The sequence below is a fragment of the Kryptolebias marmoratus genome, linkage group LG13 (genome assembly GCF_001649575.2).
Source record: "Kryptolebias marmoratus isolate JLee-2015 linkage group LG13, ASM164957v2, whole genome shotgun sequence".
NCBI classification, from domain to species: Eukaryota; Metazoa; Chordata; class Actinopteri; order Cyprinodontiformes; family Rivulidae; genus Kryptolebias; species Kryptolebias marmoratus.
In genome coordinates this window covers 5,111,732-5,128,570 of record NC_051442.1, presented here as the reverse complement: position 1 = coordinate 5,128,570, position 16,839 = coordinate 5,111,732, and the positions used below count along the sequence as shown (strand labels likewise).

At 44.0% G+C, this 16,839-nt stretch overlaps 1 protein-coding gene across 2 annotated transcripts; it reads left to right on the top strand.

Moving 5' to 3' along the window:
• The first annotated feature begins 11 nt into the window (after positions 1 to 11).
• fgfr4 (fibroblast growth factor receptor 4) lies at positions 12 to 16,566 on the top strand. Of its 2 annotated transcripts, none has more exons than XM_017419929.3 (21): positions 12 to 611; positions 2,847 to 3,021; positions 5,312 to 5,499; positions 5,577 to 5,727; positions 5,838 to 5,888; positions 6,546 to 6,815; positions 6,908 to 6,997; positions 7,075 to 7,241; positions 7,325 to 7,448; positions 8,690 to 8,880; positions 8,997 to 9,135; positions 9,348 to 9,541; positions 9,831 to 9,976; positions 10,301 to 10,422; positions 10,504 to 10,614; positions 10,712 to 10,902; positions 12,678 to 12,800; positions 13,585 to 13,655; positions 13,789 to 13,926; positions 14,823 to 14,928; positions 15,383 to 16,566. In XM_017419929.3, exons 2-21 carry the CDS (start codon positions 2,934 to 2,936, stop codon positions 15,557 to 15,559), a joined length of 2,838 nt encoding a protein of 945 aa, XP_017275418.1. In that variant the 5' UTR covers positions 12 to 611; positions 2,847 to 2,933; the 3' UTR covers positions 15,560 to 16,566. The 2 variants fall into 2 exon arrangements, with proteins under 2 accessions (XP_017275418.1, XP_017275419.1); XM_017419930.3 differs by lacking the exon at positions 12 to 611 and adding an exon at positions 2,731 to 2,752 and having other exon boundaries at positions 15,383 to 15,559.
• Positions 16,567 to 16,839: the final 273 nt, after the last annotated feature.

The window sequence follows — 16,839 nt, the reverse complement described above, 5'->3', positions numbered from 1 at the left end:
TGTTTTGTTTTGTTTTTTTCTTTTCTTCCTCTCTCTCTCTCTCTCTCTCTCTCTCTCTCTCTCTCTCTCTCTCTCTCTCTCCGCTGCTGAATGGAGGACTAAAAGAGGCTGAGCTCCACGTCCCAGCAGCAGAGCTCAGATCTGAAGCTCGGGGGAGAGGAGAGGTTTCCAGCAACGCGCTGCGTAAAGACGCAGGGACTCGGAACCACCGGGGGGGACACGATCTCAAACCAGCTCCCTTCACTTTCTCTCATTTCGAATCGAGAGTGAAACAGTTTGTACACAACTCCCCCCTTTTTCTTTACTCAGACTTTGGTTGAGTTTTCTCTCCATGGATTTGTGAGCCGCGGACTTTGACCCCCCTCCTCCTCGGGGACCGCAGCTCCTTCTCCCGGTCGCAGCTCCCAGCAGCTGTCGCTCATGTTCCGGGAGGCTGTTTTTCCACGGATTTATAAGCTCAGGCTCCATTTCAGACCTGCTCGCAGACTTCATTTAAGGAGGAAAATCAGCGGAAATTTCAAATGAATGTTCTAATATTCCTCGGATCTGAGGGGGACCAGGAGTGATTTGTTTTTTTTTTCATCCCCGCGAGGACAGACCCGGCAGAGAAGGTGGGTGAAAACAGACCGGGGACAGTTGGACATTAAGCTGGAGACACGTTTCATTCATTTTCTTCCCTGCAGGGACACTTAAATCATTATGAAGCGATAGAAATCAAGCCTTTACGCACATTCTCAGACACTTTTTACAAATCAAATCCACCTTTTTTTTTACTGTTTGCACTGAAAACAAATTAAATAAAGTCTAATTTGGTCCAATCAAGTTGGATTTCAGGGCATGAAATCTTTTGCGTTTTGCAACCAAACAGGTCAGCAGATCCTGGAAGCGGAGTTTGGACTTTATCTGACAGCTTATTGATTGGCTGGCGCGCGCGAGCACGTGACGTTCTGATCCGAGTGGAAGCAGTGGCTTTTGGCAGCTCGATCGGCCGCTGATTGAGCGTGATTAGGTGGCAGGAAGGCTGCAGCGACGCCCCTTTCCAAGCTCCGTTTTCAGACCAGCAGAATAAAAGTGGAAGTGTTTTTTTTTTTGCTCCAGCAGCAGAATTAACAGGGAGAAAGGGGGAAAAAGTTTTCCAGTCCCTAATTGAGGAAGAATACGTTTCATTCAGGAGGCTTGTTCTTTAAGCGGGATGTGCGCGCGCGCGCCGGGGTCTGGCGCCTGCGCTCAGCTGGCGCAGCGTGCCACAGAGAGAAATCCGCTCTGTCTTTATGGCTCCCTGTCAGAGTTTATAGTCTGCATGGAGTCTGTTTTTTAAAAAAGTAACACCTTAAATCCGACACAGTAAACTTTAAGATGGATGTTGTTTAGTTTTGGAGCCAAAGATCCAAATTTAAGGACATTTAGACGAGTTTAAGTGAAATTATTAAACTTAAAACGTTTCTTGTTAAACAGATTAGTTGTGAAATTATAATATAATCAGCAGTTTTTAATATTTAGTTTAATTTCCCTTCAGCTTTGTTCTTAATGTTTGGCTGTTACTCAGACAAAACATTTAATATTTCCAAACACAAACTGATAAATCAACAGAAACAACGAAGCAGATCCCTTCTTTGTCTGCCTGTTAGCAAAATATCTCAGGAATCACTCAACGGATTTCAGTGAAACTTTCAGAAAGTGCTCATCGGATCCATCAGCCTTTGGAAACACAAAAAAATTAATGACTATAACATCAGTTTGGCAGATTCTGAGCTGAAAGATGGCGTGGTAGTAGCTGGCACTGAGAGCTACACCTCAGCAGTCAGCTCTGTTAGCAAAATATATAATCAACCTCTGGACGGATTTCAGTAAAACTTTCAGGACAGAATCACTGAATGCACTTCTACAACTCATTGACTTTTGGAGCCATTACGATAAAAGATGGCTGCTACATCCGTCCGACCTTAAAAAAACAGAAAAACTGTTAAATTTCAACCGGTCGTCCAAATTTTGTGCCAACATTTTGTCGTAGCTGAGACTCTTCCACAACACATGCTCCAAGGGTTACACATTACGTGAAATATTTGCTTAAAACTTCAGCATTCACTGTAGGAGTCGACCCTGTTTGTCTGTTAGCAAAATATCTCACATACTACTGGACGGATTTAATTGAAACTTTCGGAGAGTAATCTTACATCAGACACTTACAAGTGATTAACCTTTGGGGTCAGTCCAAATCAAGATGGCTGCCAGAGCTAATCGACATTATCCAACAAAAAATGGCTATAACTGACTAGTTGAACAGATATTAAGCAAAAAAATTCTGGCAGGCAAGGCGGCGGGCGATATGCATTCCTCCAAGGAAAATTTTAGTTATATATTAAATATTTAACAGATCCGTTTGGCTTATTTTAAGCTGAACAGACGACGCATTCAGCGCACAACGTTTCCTTTCCCTCCTGTCGTCTGCTCCACTGTTTTGCCACCTGAGTCTGCAGCTTCCTGGCAGGTTTCAAGTGTTTTTCCTAGTAAGGGTCCATTATGGCGGGGCGGCCCGAGCGCCATCCATTGACAAACAACAGCCTGGAACAGCCCCGCTCCTCATTCACGGCACAGGAGAGCCTGGACAATGTAGGACAGGCGAGTGGGACAGTCCGCGGGACATCTGCTGAAGAATACAGTTGCTCGCAGTCCAAACAGGCTCTCTCTGTAGCTATTTGGCGGGACAATTGTTTGCGTTTTTTTGCCATCTGGTTTAAAAGTGAACAGACAGGTTTGTGTCTTTAGCTGACCGGATCTCCCGAACGAATCGGGTTTCTGATCAGCAGATAACCGGCTGCCCCGTCTTTGTTTTTTGCCTCCTGCAGGATCCAGATTTGCAGACTTTGTGAGTTCCTGAGGAGGCCGATGCCTTTTTGCCTTTAAACCGTGAAGACGCACGTCACATCCAGAAGATGGCGAGGGTCTGCGCGTTCTGCGTCCTCCTGCTCGCTCTGGTGGACAGGGTCGCAGTCAGAGCCGTTGGGGAGACGAGGACTAAAGGTAAGAATGCTTTTATTCTGTAAAAAGATGCTTGAAGTTGTGCCATTTTGCTGTTATCCCTCCTCTGCCCACAGTCAGGGTATGGGCAAAAATAAGACAAAGTTAAAAAGAAAAAAACAAAACGTCAGAAAGCTCATAGTATTGTTGCGCCACCTGATCCACCCGAGGGCCAGAGGCTCGGAAGTGTAAATCTGCCTGGCTGCGTGCCAGCAGGAGAGGATGGGGAGGGGGGTCTTTGCAGAAAGACGCTCAAGCAAAAAGCCGATCGCTGTTACTTTATATGTTCCTGCTGAGCAGAAACAGAATCAGCCCGAACTGACCAAACTGACCCGATGACGGCCGTTTGTCGAGTTTTTAAGTCCGAATAAAAAGATGTGGACTGATGAGAGACAGAGGAGACGGCTGAGCTCAGAGACAAAACTCTGCTTTTAGATTTATCTGATTGTTGAAGCTCTTTGTTTCAGCTTGGATCCGTTCAGAAAATAATAATAGTTTGGTCTTTAGGTGCAGTTTGATGTTTCAGACTTTGATTTAGTTACTTTTTAGTGTGTGTGCACAAAGTTGAAGCCGTTTTGGTCAAACCTTATAAATGGCGTTCGTGCTCAGAGTAGAACTCAAGGCTCAGCTACTTCCACACCACAGAGGTAGATAAAGTTGGTTGAGTGAAATTCAAATAGATCTCAACATCCTAAACGTAAATAAAATAAAACACATTTTGCTGCTGAGTGGGTGCACGGATGGTCAGGTTTTAGTTTTTAAACTTTCTTTAGATTACATTATTTCTTTTCCCGCAGAGCTTAAATTACAAAGGCTTTAAACTACAAAGGCCCGGGGAGACGGTTTGTTCATAAAAACAGCTTTTTAGTTCCCATCCCTGCAAAGCAGGACATTGCTGGAGCTTAGATTCTTGGCAGTATTTAACATAGAAAGAAAACAGACGATTGTATGTTGTGCTTCGGTCCCAGGCTGGATTCTTCATGTGGTTTTACTGAAACGCATCCACCCCCACAGCTCCACAGTTACACAACTCCATGTGGTCTGATGCACAGCTTGGAGACCGGTTTTATTTGAAGTGATAAATTTAGCTCTTTGTTGATGAAGATGAGCCAATCAAAAACAAGAGCCGACAAAGTGACCTGATGGGGAGCGAATACTGCCCCTCCGTGCTGCTGTAGGTTTGTGTCGGCCCACGGAGGTCCCCCTCATTGTCCCACCGGCCGAGGGTTCTGCTGCCAGCCCGGCCGGCCGGTTCGGCTGGCTGGCTCTCAGCAGCTGAGCGGTTTGTTTGTGTTGTGTTTTGTGTTGTTTGCCCTCTCGCCTCTGGGTGATAATTCACACTCCGTCGCAAGTTCAACTCCGGGGCACCGTCCCCGTTTCGGCAAGTTCATTAGCACAGTTGGAGTGGACGTGGTTCATCCCGGTGTCTGTTCTGCTGGTTTCAGCTTTAAAACACAAACTAACAGTAAGTGGCTTGTTGTGATCATCTTATACTCTTAATTCTTTGGACTCTGTCCAAATAGGCAGAATGTGTCTTCATTAAAACTATCCACCAGCATGGTTGTTTTAATGTGTTTTCCTCCGTTTGACCATGCCTGATCTTCCACTTACAAGGCTGCAAGCGTGTATTTGTTCCTGAAAGCATTACCTGCATGCACTCTGAGTGATTAAACAAAAAAGGCAGCACTTCAGTCCAACGAGGGAACAGATTGCCTTTTCACTTAGTGCTCGCAGGAAGCAATCGAACAGAAAATTGCCCTGGAAGATTGCTCGTCCTGAGTGACTGAGCAGTGACCGAGGTCCCTGGCTGGGGAGCACATATGCTCCAGAACATATAAACGGGCGAATGACCCACGGAACGGATGGCGCCACCATCAGAACCGGGTTTAAAGTCATGGTTGTTTAGGAGCGTGGCAATTTTTGTCATGTTCCTTTACATATGCAGATAAATTTGTTGGTACAGTTCAATGAAACCAGGCTTCATTTCTCGTAAAAAGTGATTCAGTTAAAAGCAATTATCTAATTTATATCTGCAAGTCTTAGAGTAAAATAACAAAAACTGTCCAAAGAAATTATTTGTTTATTCTGCAAAGATATGGTAAAATAGTATGAACAGATTTGTTGGTACCCTTAAAGAAACTGTTTATGTTTTGCTTTCTAATCATGTTTCAAACTAAGTGTTTGACCTTTATTAGTATCAGAGGAGCCTTTAAGTCTGAGGAGCTCAGGAAGAAGATTAGTTAGTAGATTTTAGTTCAAGCTAAAGGCTATAAGGCTTGTTTATGTTCCCCAGATCTTCGTGTGTCCAGACCTCTGATTGTGCCAGGCTACCCAGAAAACACCACAGGGGTGGTGGGGGGTCAGGCGAAACTGGTGTGTAAAGTCCACCGACCAGCTTCCACCAAAGTGCAGTGGCTGAAAACGGATACCAGAAGCTCAGAGCGAAGTCAAGGAGGACCTCCTGGCATCAAGGCCCTGACGGTGAGAACATATTTACAGACTGCAGCAGTTTCCTTCGTGGTGTTGTTCAGTGGTAACACGTCTTCTCCTTCACGCAGCCCCTGCAGAGCAACGGGTCCAAGGTGAACACTTTCCACCTGTCCAACATGACGGCGGAGGATGCAGGCGAGTACATCTGCATGGCTGAGAGCAGCCACGGAGGACAGACGGTTCAGGCCATGCAGTCGGCATGGCTGGAGGTCCTGCCTGGTGAGACGCCCTTATCTTTACGTCCTTTTTTATATATATTAATGTAGCACCCTGTGTGGATTTACTGATTCTTCTCTTTTAGAGTTTTAAACCACATTTCTCTTTTACAGGTACCATCATTTCCCAAACTGTAAAAATGACCATCGCTGAAATCCCTTCAGGTAACTTTCACCTGAATATAATGTCATTTTACTAAACTTTAACTGAAGCTGAGTACATGTTTGATTACTTTTAACAAATGTGGGTTTCTGTGAAGCAAAAAAAAAATCATTAGGGGTAATGTCTCTATCTGTGTGGGCTGAAGAAAAGCTGTCCCCTCTCCTTTCGCTCACTTAGATCTTCAGTGAACCCTCACCACCCCTCAGCCTCAAACTCGCCGTCGTCTGTCACGTTGCAACATGTTCATTAGCTTCAGCCGCTTGTCTTGCTTGTTTCTTTTCTTTTCCACTTTTCTGGAGTGAGAAGAGAGGGGAGGGAGTTTGCAGTGTTAGCTGTATCGCTCTCAGTCTCACAATAATCCACTGAGGAACAAAAAGATGGGGAGGAGGAGGGGAAAGGAAGGAGGGTTTGAGTGGAGGAGGGTCGGGTCATTAAGGCCCTGGTCACCATGGTAATTTCAGTGTGCTTGTGTGTATGTGGGGATGGAGGGTAATGGGGTTGAGGAGTTGAAGGTCATAGTTGAAGGAATGGCTATTAGAAATAGGTGAGAGGGCTCTTAGTGCTGTGTGTCAAATAACAAAAGAAATGTAAAGAAATAAGAAACAAAACAAGGTGCTGCCTACATGTCAGGGAGCTAACGTGTCCTCTGCTTTAAGCAGAAGTTCTCGAGGAGCTCAGTGAGGACACCTCTGAGCACCTCCTGCTGGAGCCGGGAAACGTTCTGAAGCTGCGCTGCGACATGAACACCCGGCCGGGCATGGCGGTGAACTGGTACAAGGAGGGAGTTCGGCTGCTGCCGACGCCACGCATCCAGATGCGCGGAGCCACCATGGAGATCACAGACATGACGTATGAAGACTCGGGAGTTTACGTTTGTGTTCTCCGGGGAACCAAAAATCCAGTGAGGAACTTCACCATCACTGTAGCAGGTAGGGTGAAAACACTCGTGTTGGTGTTTGGTTTATTCGAAGCATCTGAAGCGTCGGCATGTCTTCTCATTGTCTGTTTGTCTTGTTTTCAGACACGTTGGGGTCCGGGGACGATGATGAGGACAACGGCTTGGAGGACTCATCAACTGAGATAGAAAATGATCAAGTTTACTTCTCCAGAGGTGTGTGGTTTGTTTGCATGAACTGTGAAACCGATACCGAACAAACCCCCTGTTCATTGGTTGGTTTGTCTCCACAGGTCCCTACTGGACCCACACCCAGCGTATGGACAAGAAGCTGTACGCTGTCCCCGCAGGCAACACGGTGAAGTTCCGCTGCCCGGCGATGGGCAGCCCGATACCGACCATCCGCTGGCTCAAAAACGGCCGTGAATTCAGAGGAGAGCACCGCATCGGCGGGATAAAGGTGAGCGCTTTTCGAGAATTCCAAATGAAGTTTGTGGAGATGAAGAGTTAGACGCTGATTCTGTTTGGTTTTACTTCGACCAGCTGAGACACCAACACTGGAGCCTAGTGATGGAGAGCGTGGTGCCGTCAGACAGAGGAAACTACACCTGCGTGGTGGAGAACAAATATGGATCCATTTCTCACAGCTATGTCCTCGACGTTCTGGGTAAGACACGAATGATTCTTCCTTAGATTTGTTGAATTTGTTGTAAGCTAAAATCAGTAAAACTGTATCTCAAAACTTAAACTTGCAAAACACATGAGTTAAAATAAAAAAAAACAGCAGCTAAAAGCTAAATGTAGCAAGACAGTAACTAGATACCACAAAAACAGAAGCTAAACCCTAAAATTAGCAATACCATGGCTTAAACCACAAATTAGCCAATTAGTACCTAAAAGTTTAAAGACGCATTAGATGGCAAAAATAAAGCAAACGCGCCAAAGTAAATTTCAGAAAACAATGTTTTTGGAAGATTTGTAAATCTCAGTGTATTTTGGGCTGAATTTCCTGTATATAAAGTTAAATAATTCAAAACATAAAGTTAAAAATACTAAAATCATTGCATGTTTTCAGATTGTTTTCAGATTTCAGAATACATTCAGAAGAAACCGCAAATACACAATTACGGTAAACCTGCTGAACAGCAGAGGATGCATCATAGTTACCGGGAAAACTTGTATAATTCTAAAGAAAAACAAGGTTTTAAAATGCTTACTGTCTTGGCCGACTCATGGCGGCAGTAGCCAAAGCATTAGTCAGAAGTTGCTGACAAAACAAGCATTGTGCCTTCAAAAGGTAACCTCCAGTCTGACGGGAAATAAGTTGAAGGGTGAGCAGAAGGTGACGCGGTGTCGGCCATGACAGGCAGGATCTGGACGGTCAGACGTCCGCTCCAGTTTTCTACCCGATTTGTGACGAGAAATTGAGGAGGGCTGCGGTTTGTTTGTTCATTTGTTTCCCGTGTGTTTACTGCGGGGTCAGTTTCCATCCCCGCTGACGGGAGGGGGAAAGACTAACGAGACAACTAACGAGATCAGAGAGCGAGGGTGACCGCAGATCAAAGAGACCATTGACAGAGTGGCATGTTAATGAAACCAATTTCCTTTCCCAAAAATGATATTTCCTGTCCTGTTGCCAGTACAGAAACACATTAAAGTAGCGTTTGACAATTGCTGGCTATTGTGAGACAGTTGGTTGCAATGTAGTCATGTTTCCTAGTTGTTTATTGGCTAAATGTTTGGATGTTTTTAACCACTACTTGCTATAATTCCTGCACTGATACACTCCCTTTGGAAACCTAAATCATCCTCTGTAGATCAGTTTAATCTCCATGATGCTGGTCTCTGGACATCCTCTGACATTCTGCTACCGTTGTTCACTTCTTTCCTTATTTCCTCTCGTTACAGAACGCTCCCCTCACAGGCCGATCCTGCAGGCCGGTTTACCTGCCAACACCACAGCGATCGTGGGCAGCGACGTCCAGTTCCACTGCAAGGTCTACAGCGATGCTCAGCCTCACATTCAGTGGCTCAAGCACATCGAAAGGAACGGCAGTCGCTACGGTCCTGATGGGACGCCGTACGTTCAGATCCTCAAGGTCAGTAGCAGGGACTGAACGGACGGTTCGAGCAGAAGAAACAACGGCAGAATTTCCATAACTGTCTTTAAAGTTCTGTGTATTTACGGTTTCCTGTTGGGTTTTGTGTTCTGCAGACTGGCAGCCTGAACATGTCAGAGGTGGAGGTCCTGTACCTGTCCAATGTTACCATGGAAGATGCAGGAGAGTACACCTGCCTGGCCGGTAACTCAATTGGCTTTGCCTACCAGTCTGCCTGGCTCACCGTTCTTTCAGGTAAAATAGAACCAAATAATCTTTAACTTCCTTTTAGACCTCTTGTTGTCAAGAAGAATGGTTTGGGCAACCCCAAACGGTGTTATATGGCCCCCCTTTAACAGATTTTTTTCTTATTATTAAGTTTTTTTCAAAATATATCCATTTATTTGGCATAATGCACACAATTGTTATAGTTTTGATTTATCAAAACATGTGGTTTGCCCCTGCAGAGGAAGAAGCGGCGGTATCCATAGAAACCATGGAGACTAAGTACACCGACATCATCATCTACGCCTGCGGGTTCGTGGCTTTGATCATGGCCATCATCATCGTGGTGTTGTGTCGGATGCAGGTCCACCCTAGAAGGGAACCTTTTGATGCCCTCCCTGTGCAGAAGCTCTCAAAGTTCCCTCTTCGTAGACAGGTATGACTTTAAGTTGACTTCAAAAAACAAATTGCTGTCAGCGCAGGAGAGTTACTCTTATTCTGAAGGATCCCTTAAAAGGACCACTGAACACCTTAGCATATCAAACCTGCACCGTTCACTTCTGTACCAGCTGTACCAAATAGACTAAACGTGTCCTTTAGGGTTTCTTGCTGTACTGAAGCTTGCTAGGGGATAAAAGCGTCTGCACATACAGTAGCAGCTAAAGTTAAATCTTTCTATGCAATCCAAATGGCCGCTAATGAAGTTGACGTCTGTTTTCCCGCAGTACTCAGTAGAGTCCAACTCGTCAGGAAAGTCCAGCGCATCCCTGATGAGGGTGGCTCGACTCTCGTCCGGCTGTTCTCCCATGCTGGCCGGAGTTATGGAGTTTGAGTTGCCCTACGATCCGGACTGGGAGTTCCCAAGAGAGAAGTAAGTCATCTGCCGTAAAAGATAAGCATCTGTTATCCATTACAGGAGGAAGATAACGTTCCGAAATCACATTTGTCTTTAAAATGATTGCACACATAACGAGTCCCAAAAACCTAAAGGTATTTAAGTTTCCCGTGGCTGTCGGGATCCAGGCTCAATAAAAACTGCAGCTCTGGAATCATGTGGGGAACTAAAAATAAAAACGCGTGTAGCCCAGTTTCGGATCATTCCAACCTGCAGTTTAAGAAGCCAGAGGTCTAAATTATGGATTTGCTCAGTTTTTATTTGGACATACTTATTTTCTGTCGATGTTTCTTTCTGTAGTTTAACTCTGGGGAAACCTCTAGGAGAAGGCTGCTTTGGTCAGGTGGTCAGAGCCGAAGCCTTCAGGATCAACAAGGACGGTCCGGACCAGGCCACCACCGTGGCGGTCAAGATGCTCAAAGGTAAGAAAAGACAAAAAGACTTGTTTCAGTCTGCTGCAAGTGAGAAGACATGTTGTCTGAATTGTACAATTGTTCCCTCAGACGACGCCACAGACAAAGACCTGGCCGACCTGATTTCAGAAATGGAGCTGATGAAAGTGATGGACAAGCACAAGAACATCATCAATCTGCTGGGGGTCTGCACACAGGATGGTGAGCGTCTCATTTAGTGAGTTTATGTCAAAGCCCCGAGGCTAAAGTAACAACACAAAACAACCCTTCATCCTGTTTTATCCCCCCACCCCCACAGGCCCTCTATATGTGCTGGTGGAATATGCCTCCAAAGGCAGTCTGAGGGAGTACCTGCGGGCCAGGCGACCTCCAGGCATGGATTACACTTTTGATGTGACCAAAGTGCCCGAGGAGCAGCTCACCTTCAAAGACCTGCTGTCTTGTGCTTACCAGGTGGCCCGAGGGATGGAGTACCTGGCCTCTAAAAGGGTGGGTTCACTTGAAAGGGTGGAAATGACATCTGAACATCTTAGCGGCAGTAAATCTGTCCACAAGCAGTTTTATAGACACAAAACGGAGAATCGTCAATCTGAGGAAGAAACGGGACGATGACGTGGTGGCTGATTTACGGCCGGGCCCGAGTGAAACAGTCTTTTCATTTCATTTTGAAGGCTTAACTGAGTGTTTTCGGGAAACTTTTCAAAAAGATCACTTTTAAATCAAAGCAGTTCTTTGATCAAAACGAGCCGAGGGTCCGTTTGTTCTTGAATTACAATGTTTAGCGAATTAGAAACGTCACTTTAGTTCATTAAAGATCTCTGGAGAATGCTTGTTTTTTTCCATACAGGAAATACATTCGTCAAATTTAAAACCCAGCATTCTTTGAAACAGTGCATATTTTCATGTTATTTTCTTGGCGCGGTTTTAGACTAAGATCATTTTGTGTTGAGAAACGAGGCGTTAAAGCCTGAAAAACAACATTATGTGTGATCTCATGCAATATTGCTAGATGTCATGCTCGGAGTATGTGTTGCGTAACTCTCAGCTACAACCACACCAAAGTTTAGCATAATATCAGTACCATTGACTGAATTATGGCCACTTTTGTGTTTTCTGAGGCCAGTTGGTTGTGGAGGCCATCTTGAATTGGGATGTCATTTGTAGAACTGCACCTAATGATTATTTTCTGTAAGTTTTGTTAAAACAAATCCAGTGGTTCAAGAGATATTTTGCTTACAGGGTTGATTTCAATGGTTATTTATAAAGTTTTGCATTGGGGATCAGTCTCAGCCACTACCACACTAAATTTTAGGTTAAGATCTGTATTTGTTCTTTCATATAACTTAATTTGGAAACTATAGGTTGATTTTTCTGTTCAGGACCAGCTTTCTCCTCCTCTCCTTTCCCCCTGCCCTCCCCCCGTTTTCAATCCCTTTCATTTTCCCAGCATGCATTCTGTTTGTGTGTGTGTCTTATCAACACGTCCCTTTGTCTGCCAGCCGGTGTCTCAGACAGGCATTCCTGAGCAGCGAGCTGCTGCAGCTCCGGTCCTGTTTACTCTTCTCCATCCGTCTGCCTGTCCCTTCGCCTCGCAGGGCTTTGTCCTTTTTAGCGCTGCCATAAATCTGTTAACAAACAGGCAGCAGAGCCCTCGTCTGGCATCAGGTTTCGGCTGTGCTGCCTCCTAAGAATGCTGGAGCCTAAAACTAACCCTCAATTATGGGGAGACCCACAAACCGAGAAAGGTTCATTTTGCACGTCCCCACAAATCCCAAGTCTATTTCAAATGAAAACCAAAATAAACTTAATGACATACGTTCGGTGTGGGCAAACAGTGCTTTCCTTTTTCTTCCTAAAGGGTTGTGTTTTCTTAAAACTCCAGGATCTCTATAAAAAGGCATTTTTTATTTTTGTGGAATTCACTAAAGTGAGGCCCTGTGAGCTGACTTTAGACTTCAGAGACGTTTTTATTTTTGGAGAAAATCAGCAATAATTTTCTACCTCCTTTAAAGCTATTTCTTGATCCTTAAAATCACAAACCAAACAAGACTGACAGCAATATGTCTGCATTAAAGAGAGCTTTTTATGACTCTAAAACTCAGGATAATTGAGCTTTTTTGTCTTCCCGGCAGATCAAATGTATCCTTCTGCAGCATTACCAACTGAAAGAACTTCACCGGACTCCTAATAAATCGTGAATTTGGAGCTTGTCACAGCGGTCGCCCATATGTTCACGTTTATTTTTTATGCCTTCTCCTCTGCAGTGCATCCACAGAGATTTGGCAGCCAGGAATGTTCTGGTGACGGAGGACAACGTGATGAAGATCGCAGACTTTGGCCTGGCCAGAGGAGTCCACCAGATCGACTACTACAAGAAAACCACCAACGTGAGTTTCTAGCCGCACCTTTTCGGGAGCAAAACGTCCCTCTTCAGTTCGCTTGTTTTGAGAAATGAAAACACTTACTTTTGGTATATTTTCTAAACAACCATCAGCTGTAGTCTTGTTAACACTAAACTGAATTTAAGATGCATATAACAACTTTCTGGTCTCCAACGTTTGAACGTTTTCAGGTTTTTTTTTTCTGATTAAACAAAGAAAGGATTGACAACTGGGGGATTTATTTGGAAAAATCATAATACTGTTTTACATTTTTCAGACAGTCTCGCAATCTGGGTCCCTCTTTAGACAACATTATGCTCTCAAACAGACAAATAAGCATGTTTTCATCACATCGGTAGACTTTCTAACCTTAAGCCAAGTTTCTCAGGAACGCTGTGGCATTGAACTACCTATAAGATTAGTTGTTGTTCAAACTTAATTTTAGTTTAGAGCTTTCCTACAAAACATTAGGTATTATATCATTATAAAGACATGTAAAACTACAGTTTAAGACGTGATTATTATTGAAAAATACACAGGTCCTTGTTTAAAACCCAATCTACCCCTCAGCAGTTGACTCCTTTTACAGTTTTATAACCCAGAAGACAGAAGTCTGAGGTTTTCCCCAGATTGGCAGTAGGCTTAATGGGACTTAATTAGAAAAGGGAGGAGGGAGACGTGAGAGGGCACAGAGAGACAGAGTGAGAATCTGTATTAAAAAAAACCAAACTGTAATGAGAAATGTGGCGCGGTGACCGTTGGCTCTAACGTATCTTTGCTGGCTCTGCAGGGACGGCTGCCGGTGAAGTGGATGGCACCTGAAGCTTTGTTTGACAGGGTTTACACACACCAAAGTGACGTGTAAGTCCAACCTTCCACCATCTTTTCATGTCCTGCTGAAACCTCGTCCAATCATAGCGAGTTTTATTGAACTCCAAGGTTTTTTATTTTTTCTGATCTGAACCATGTCCTCTCCTCTTTCGCCCACGCTCAGGTGGTCGTTCGGCGTCCTGATGTGGGAGATTTTCACGCTGGGAGGTTCGCCGTACCCCGGTATTCCCGTTGAGGAGCTTTTCAAGCTGCTGAAGGAGGGACATCGGATGGACAAACCCTCCAACTGCACACATGAACTGTAAGTAGGAGTTCTTCTGTTTCCAGATTGGGTTTTGAGTTGGCAAAACTGTTCCTGTGAACGAAAATGGGACAAACCTACAACCTCCTCTGTCCCTGCCGTGCAGAACAACACCTTCACGTTGTTGACTTTTTGTCAATTTGTCGGTAAGATACTGCAGAAACTACTTAGCTGAGGTTTTAAAAGTGGGAAATGTTTGAAGGATGAAAGTTTGATCATTTTTGAGTCCAAATCACTTCTCTTAAATTTGAGAAATTCTATACTTAACAATTCATTAACTCGTTGTTCTTATAGTTATCACCCACTGCCATTAATCCTGTAATTGCTTCTGTATATGAGCAATTTGTTTATCTGTTAGCAAAATATCTCATGGACCACTGGACCAGTTTTATTGAACCTCTCAGAAAGCAGTCACTGGATGTACGTCTACAGCTGATTAAACCCAAAAACGATTATCACTCAGTTAAAATTACAGATGTTGAGCTACAAGTTGGTGTGGTAGTAGCTGAGAATCATCTCCAACACATACTCAAAATATGTTCATTAGTTTTTAAGTTGTTTTGTTAACAGACAGACAAACCAACCAACCACTGGATGGACATTTATACCCGATTAACTTTTCAGTTCAGTTTAAGATGGCCACCATAGCTGGTTCACCTTAGCAAACACACAATCAATCAATTTTAATGACATTGAGTTTAAAATTTGGTGTGGTAGTAGCTGAGAGTCATTCCCAGAGTAAATTTTGAGCACTAACAAATCACATCTTTCTCCCAAACCTCGGCATTCAAGGCAGTGGGCAATATGCATCTGTTTCAGGATTAGTTATGCATTTGTTTTGTCGTAGATTGATATTTATTTGATCATATACCGATAAAACCTTTGTTTCTCTGCAGATACATGATGATGCGTGAATGCTGGCATGCTGTTCCCACCCAGAGACCGACGTTCAAGCAGCTGGTGGAGGAGCTGGACAAAGCTCTGCTGTCCATCTCTGACGAGGTGGGCTTCAAACGCACACACTCATTCACACACCGCCATGTTTTTACTCGTAATCCGATGCCCAGATGTTGTCAATGCATCTGTTCAAACGAATGAGCCTTTTTTTTTTTTGTGCTTTCATTTACAAATGGGCCGGCATTTCGTCTAAATGATTTGTTTCAGTCCTCTTAAATGCAAATATTTAAAGACAAGTGCGGACCTTTGAGGATTAGAGCCAGAATCTCTAAAGTGGCTGTAAATATTTTCCTGCAGAGACTTGATTTTACACATCTGCGCGTCTCATGGCAGCAAGCCGCTCAAAGATAAGCGTGTCCAATAGTAGCTGAAAACCTTCGAGAAACGGGCCAGATTCCAATTTCCACTGTGTTGTTCTGCAAATTTTACACATATTTCAGTTCATTTTCTCTGTTTCAAAACATCTCACCAGTGTTTCATTAACCTTCTCTCCTCCCAGTACTTGGACCTGTCGACGCCTTTTGAACAGTACTCCCCATCCTGCGAGGACACGTCCAGCTCCTGCTCTTCCGACAACGACTCCGTTTTTACCCACGATGCCCTGTCCACCGACCCGTGCCTCCTGGCCTACCAGGACGTGCGCTCCCAGATAGACTCGAAAACGGCTCTCAGATAGACTCCCGAAGGCGTGGTGGCGCGAACACTGAAGCCGCAGCTGCTTCGGCCATTTCTAAAGTCGACGATCTTATTAAAGCCCTTAGATATAAGAAGGCATCTAAACACACAGAGACGCACATGGAGCACTGAGGCCCACGGGTTTCATCACAAAGTGCAGTTTTGAAGAAGAACAAGCGGAGAAGTGGACAATTAAAAGTTTTGGACTTTCAGCTCTGAGAACAGTTGTGACGGAGGAAAACTGTGGCACTAAAACCCAACAGAAGAGACCCTGGTTCTCCAAACGCCTTCTTTAAAGGAGCCGGACAAAAAATCTTTTCCAAACCCAACCTAAAATCAGGGCATGAACCCTCCGCTGTGAAGGCATTTTAACAATAACAACAACAACAACAAAAAAAAAGAATTTATTTTGCTATGGTAAAAGGTAAGAAGTTGATTGTTGATATAAATCTCTCTTTATATATTTTACTTTTTCTGTTGTTTATTTAAAAAGAAAACAGTCTTAAATCTCAGGATGTCTCACGCTAAGAAGTTGCTATAGAGGCGGCAAAGTGCCTGAACTGATGATTTCCTGTGAATATATTAGAATATTAAAATATTGTATGTACATATCAATGACAGAAAGATGATTTGCCTTTTATAAATTATTCTGAATGACACAAAAATGAAGGTATTAGAAGAATTTATGCTCAAAGTGCCAAACTCGCTGCAGTTATTAAACTGTGTTTTTGTTTTTTCCCCCCTCAAAAAATCCAACCATTTCAGTTTGTAGCTGCAGGAAAGAGCAGATGGTAATAATTAATAATTAGCTCGCATAAGCAACCTTTAAACATCCTTTAAAAAAATAAGTTGAGTTGGTACCTCATCAGCTGTGACATGAGTGGAGAAAAGGGCAAAAGTCTTCATCGGTGGCTGTTTTGTTTCTGTCGAGAAAACAGCAACAAACTAAACAAACTAAACAAATGGTATAAAAGTGTGGAGCAGTGGTGTCCAATCCAGATCCTGGAGGGCCGCTATCCTGCATGCTTTAGTTGTTTCTCTGCTCCAACACACCTGATTTGAATGAACGAGTGATTAGCAGGCTTCTGCAGAACTTAAAGACCTGCTGAAGAGCAGAAAAACATCTAAAACCTGCAGGATGGTGGCTCTCCAGGACCAGGATTGGACAAATGAGTCTAATGGCTCGTCTTTAGCCTTGGCAGAAACATTTTTCATGCTTCGTGATCTACAACTGATGTCATGGCTGATAAAGTACTAATTATTAATAACTATTCGACGAAT

Bases quoted from the DNA above. Each gene is read 5' to 3' on its own strand.
- fgfr4 (XM_017419929.3), top strand. From the start codon at position 2,934: ATGGCGAGGGTCTGCGCGTTCTGCGTCCTCCTGCTCGCTCTGGTGGAC. The intron at 6,816-6,907 runs GTAGGGTGAAAA...TCTTGTTTTCAG, and splicing joins CTTCACCATCACTGTAGCAG to ACACGTTGGGGTCCGGGGAC. The intron at 13,927-14,822 runs GTAAGTAGGAGT...GTTTCTCTGCAG, and splicing joins TCCAACTGCACACATGAACT to ATACATGATGATGCGTGAAT.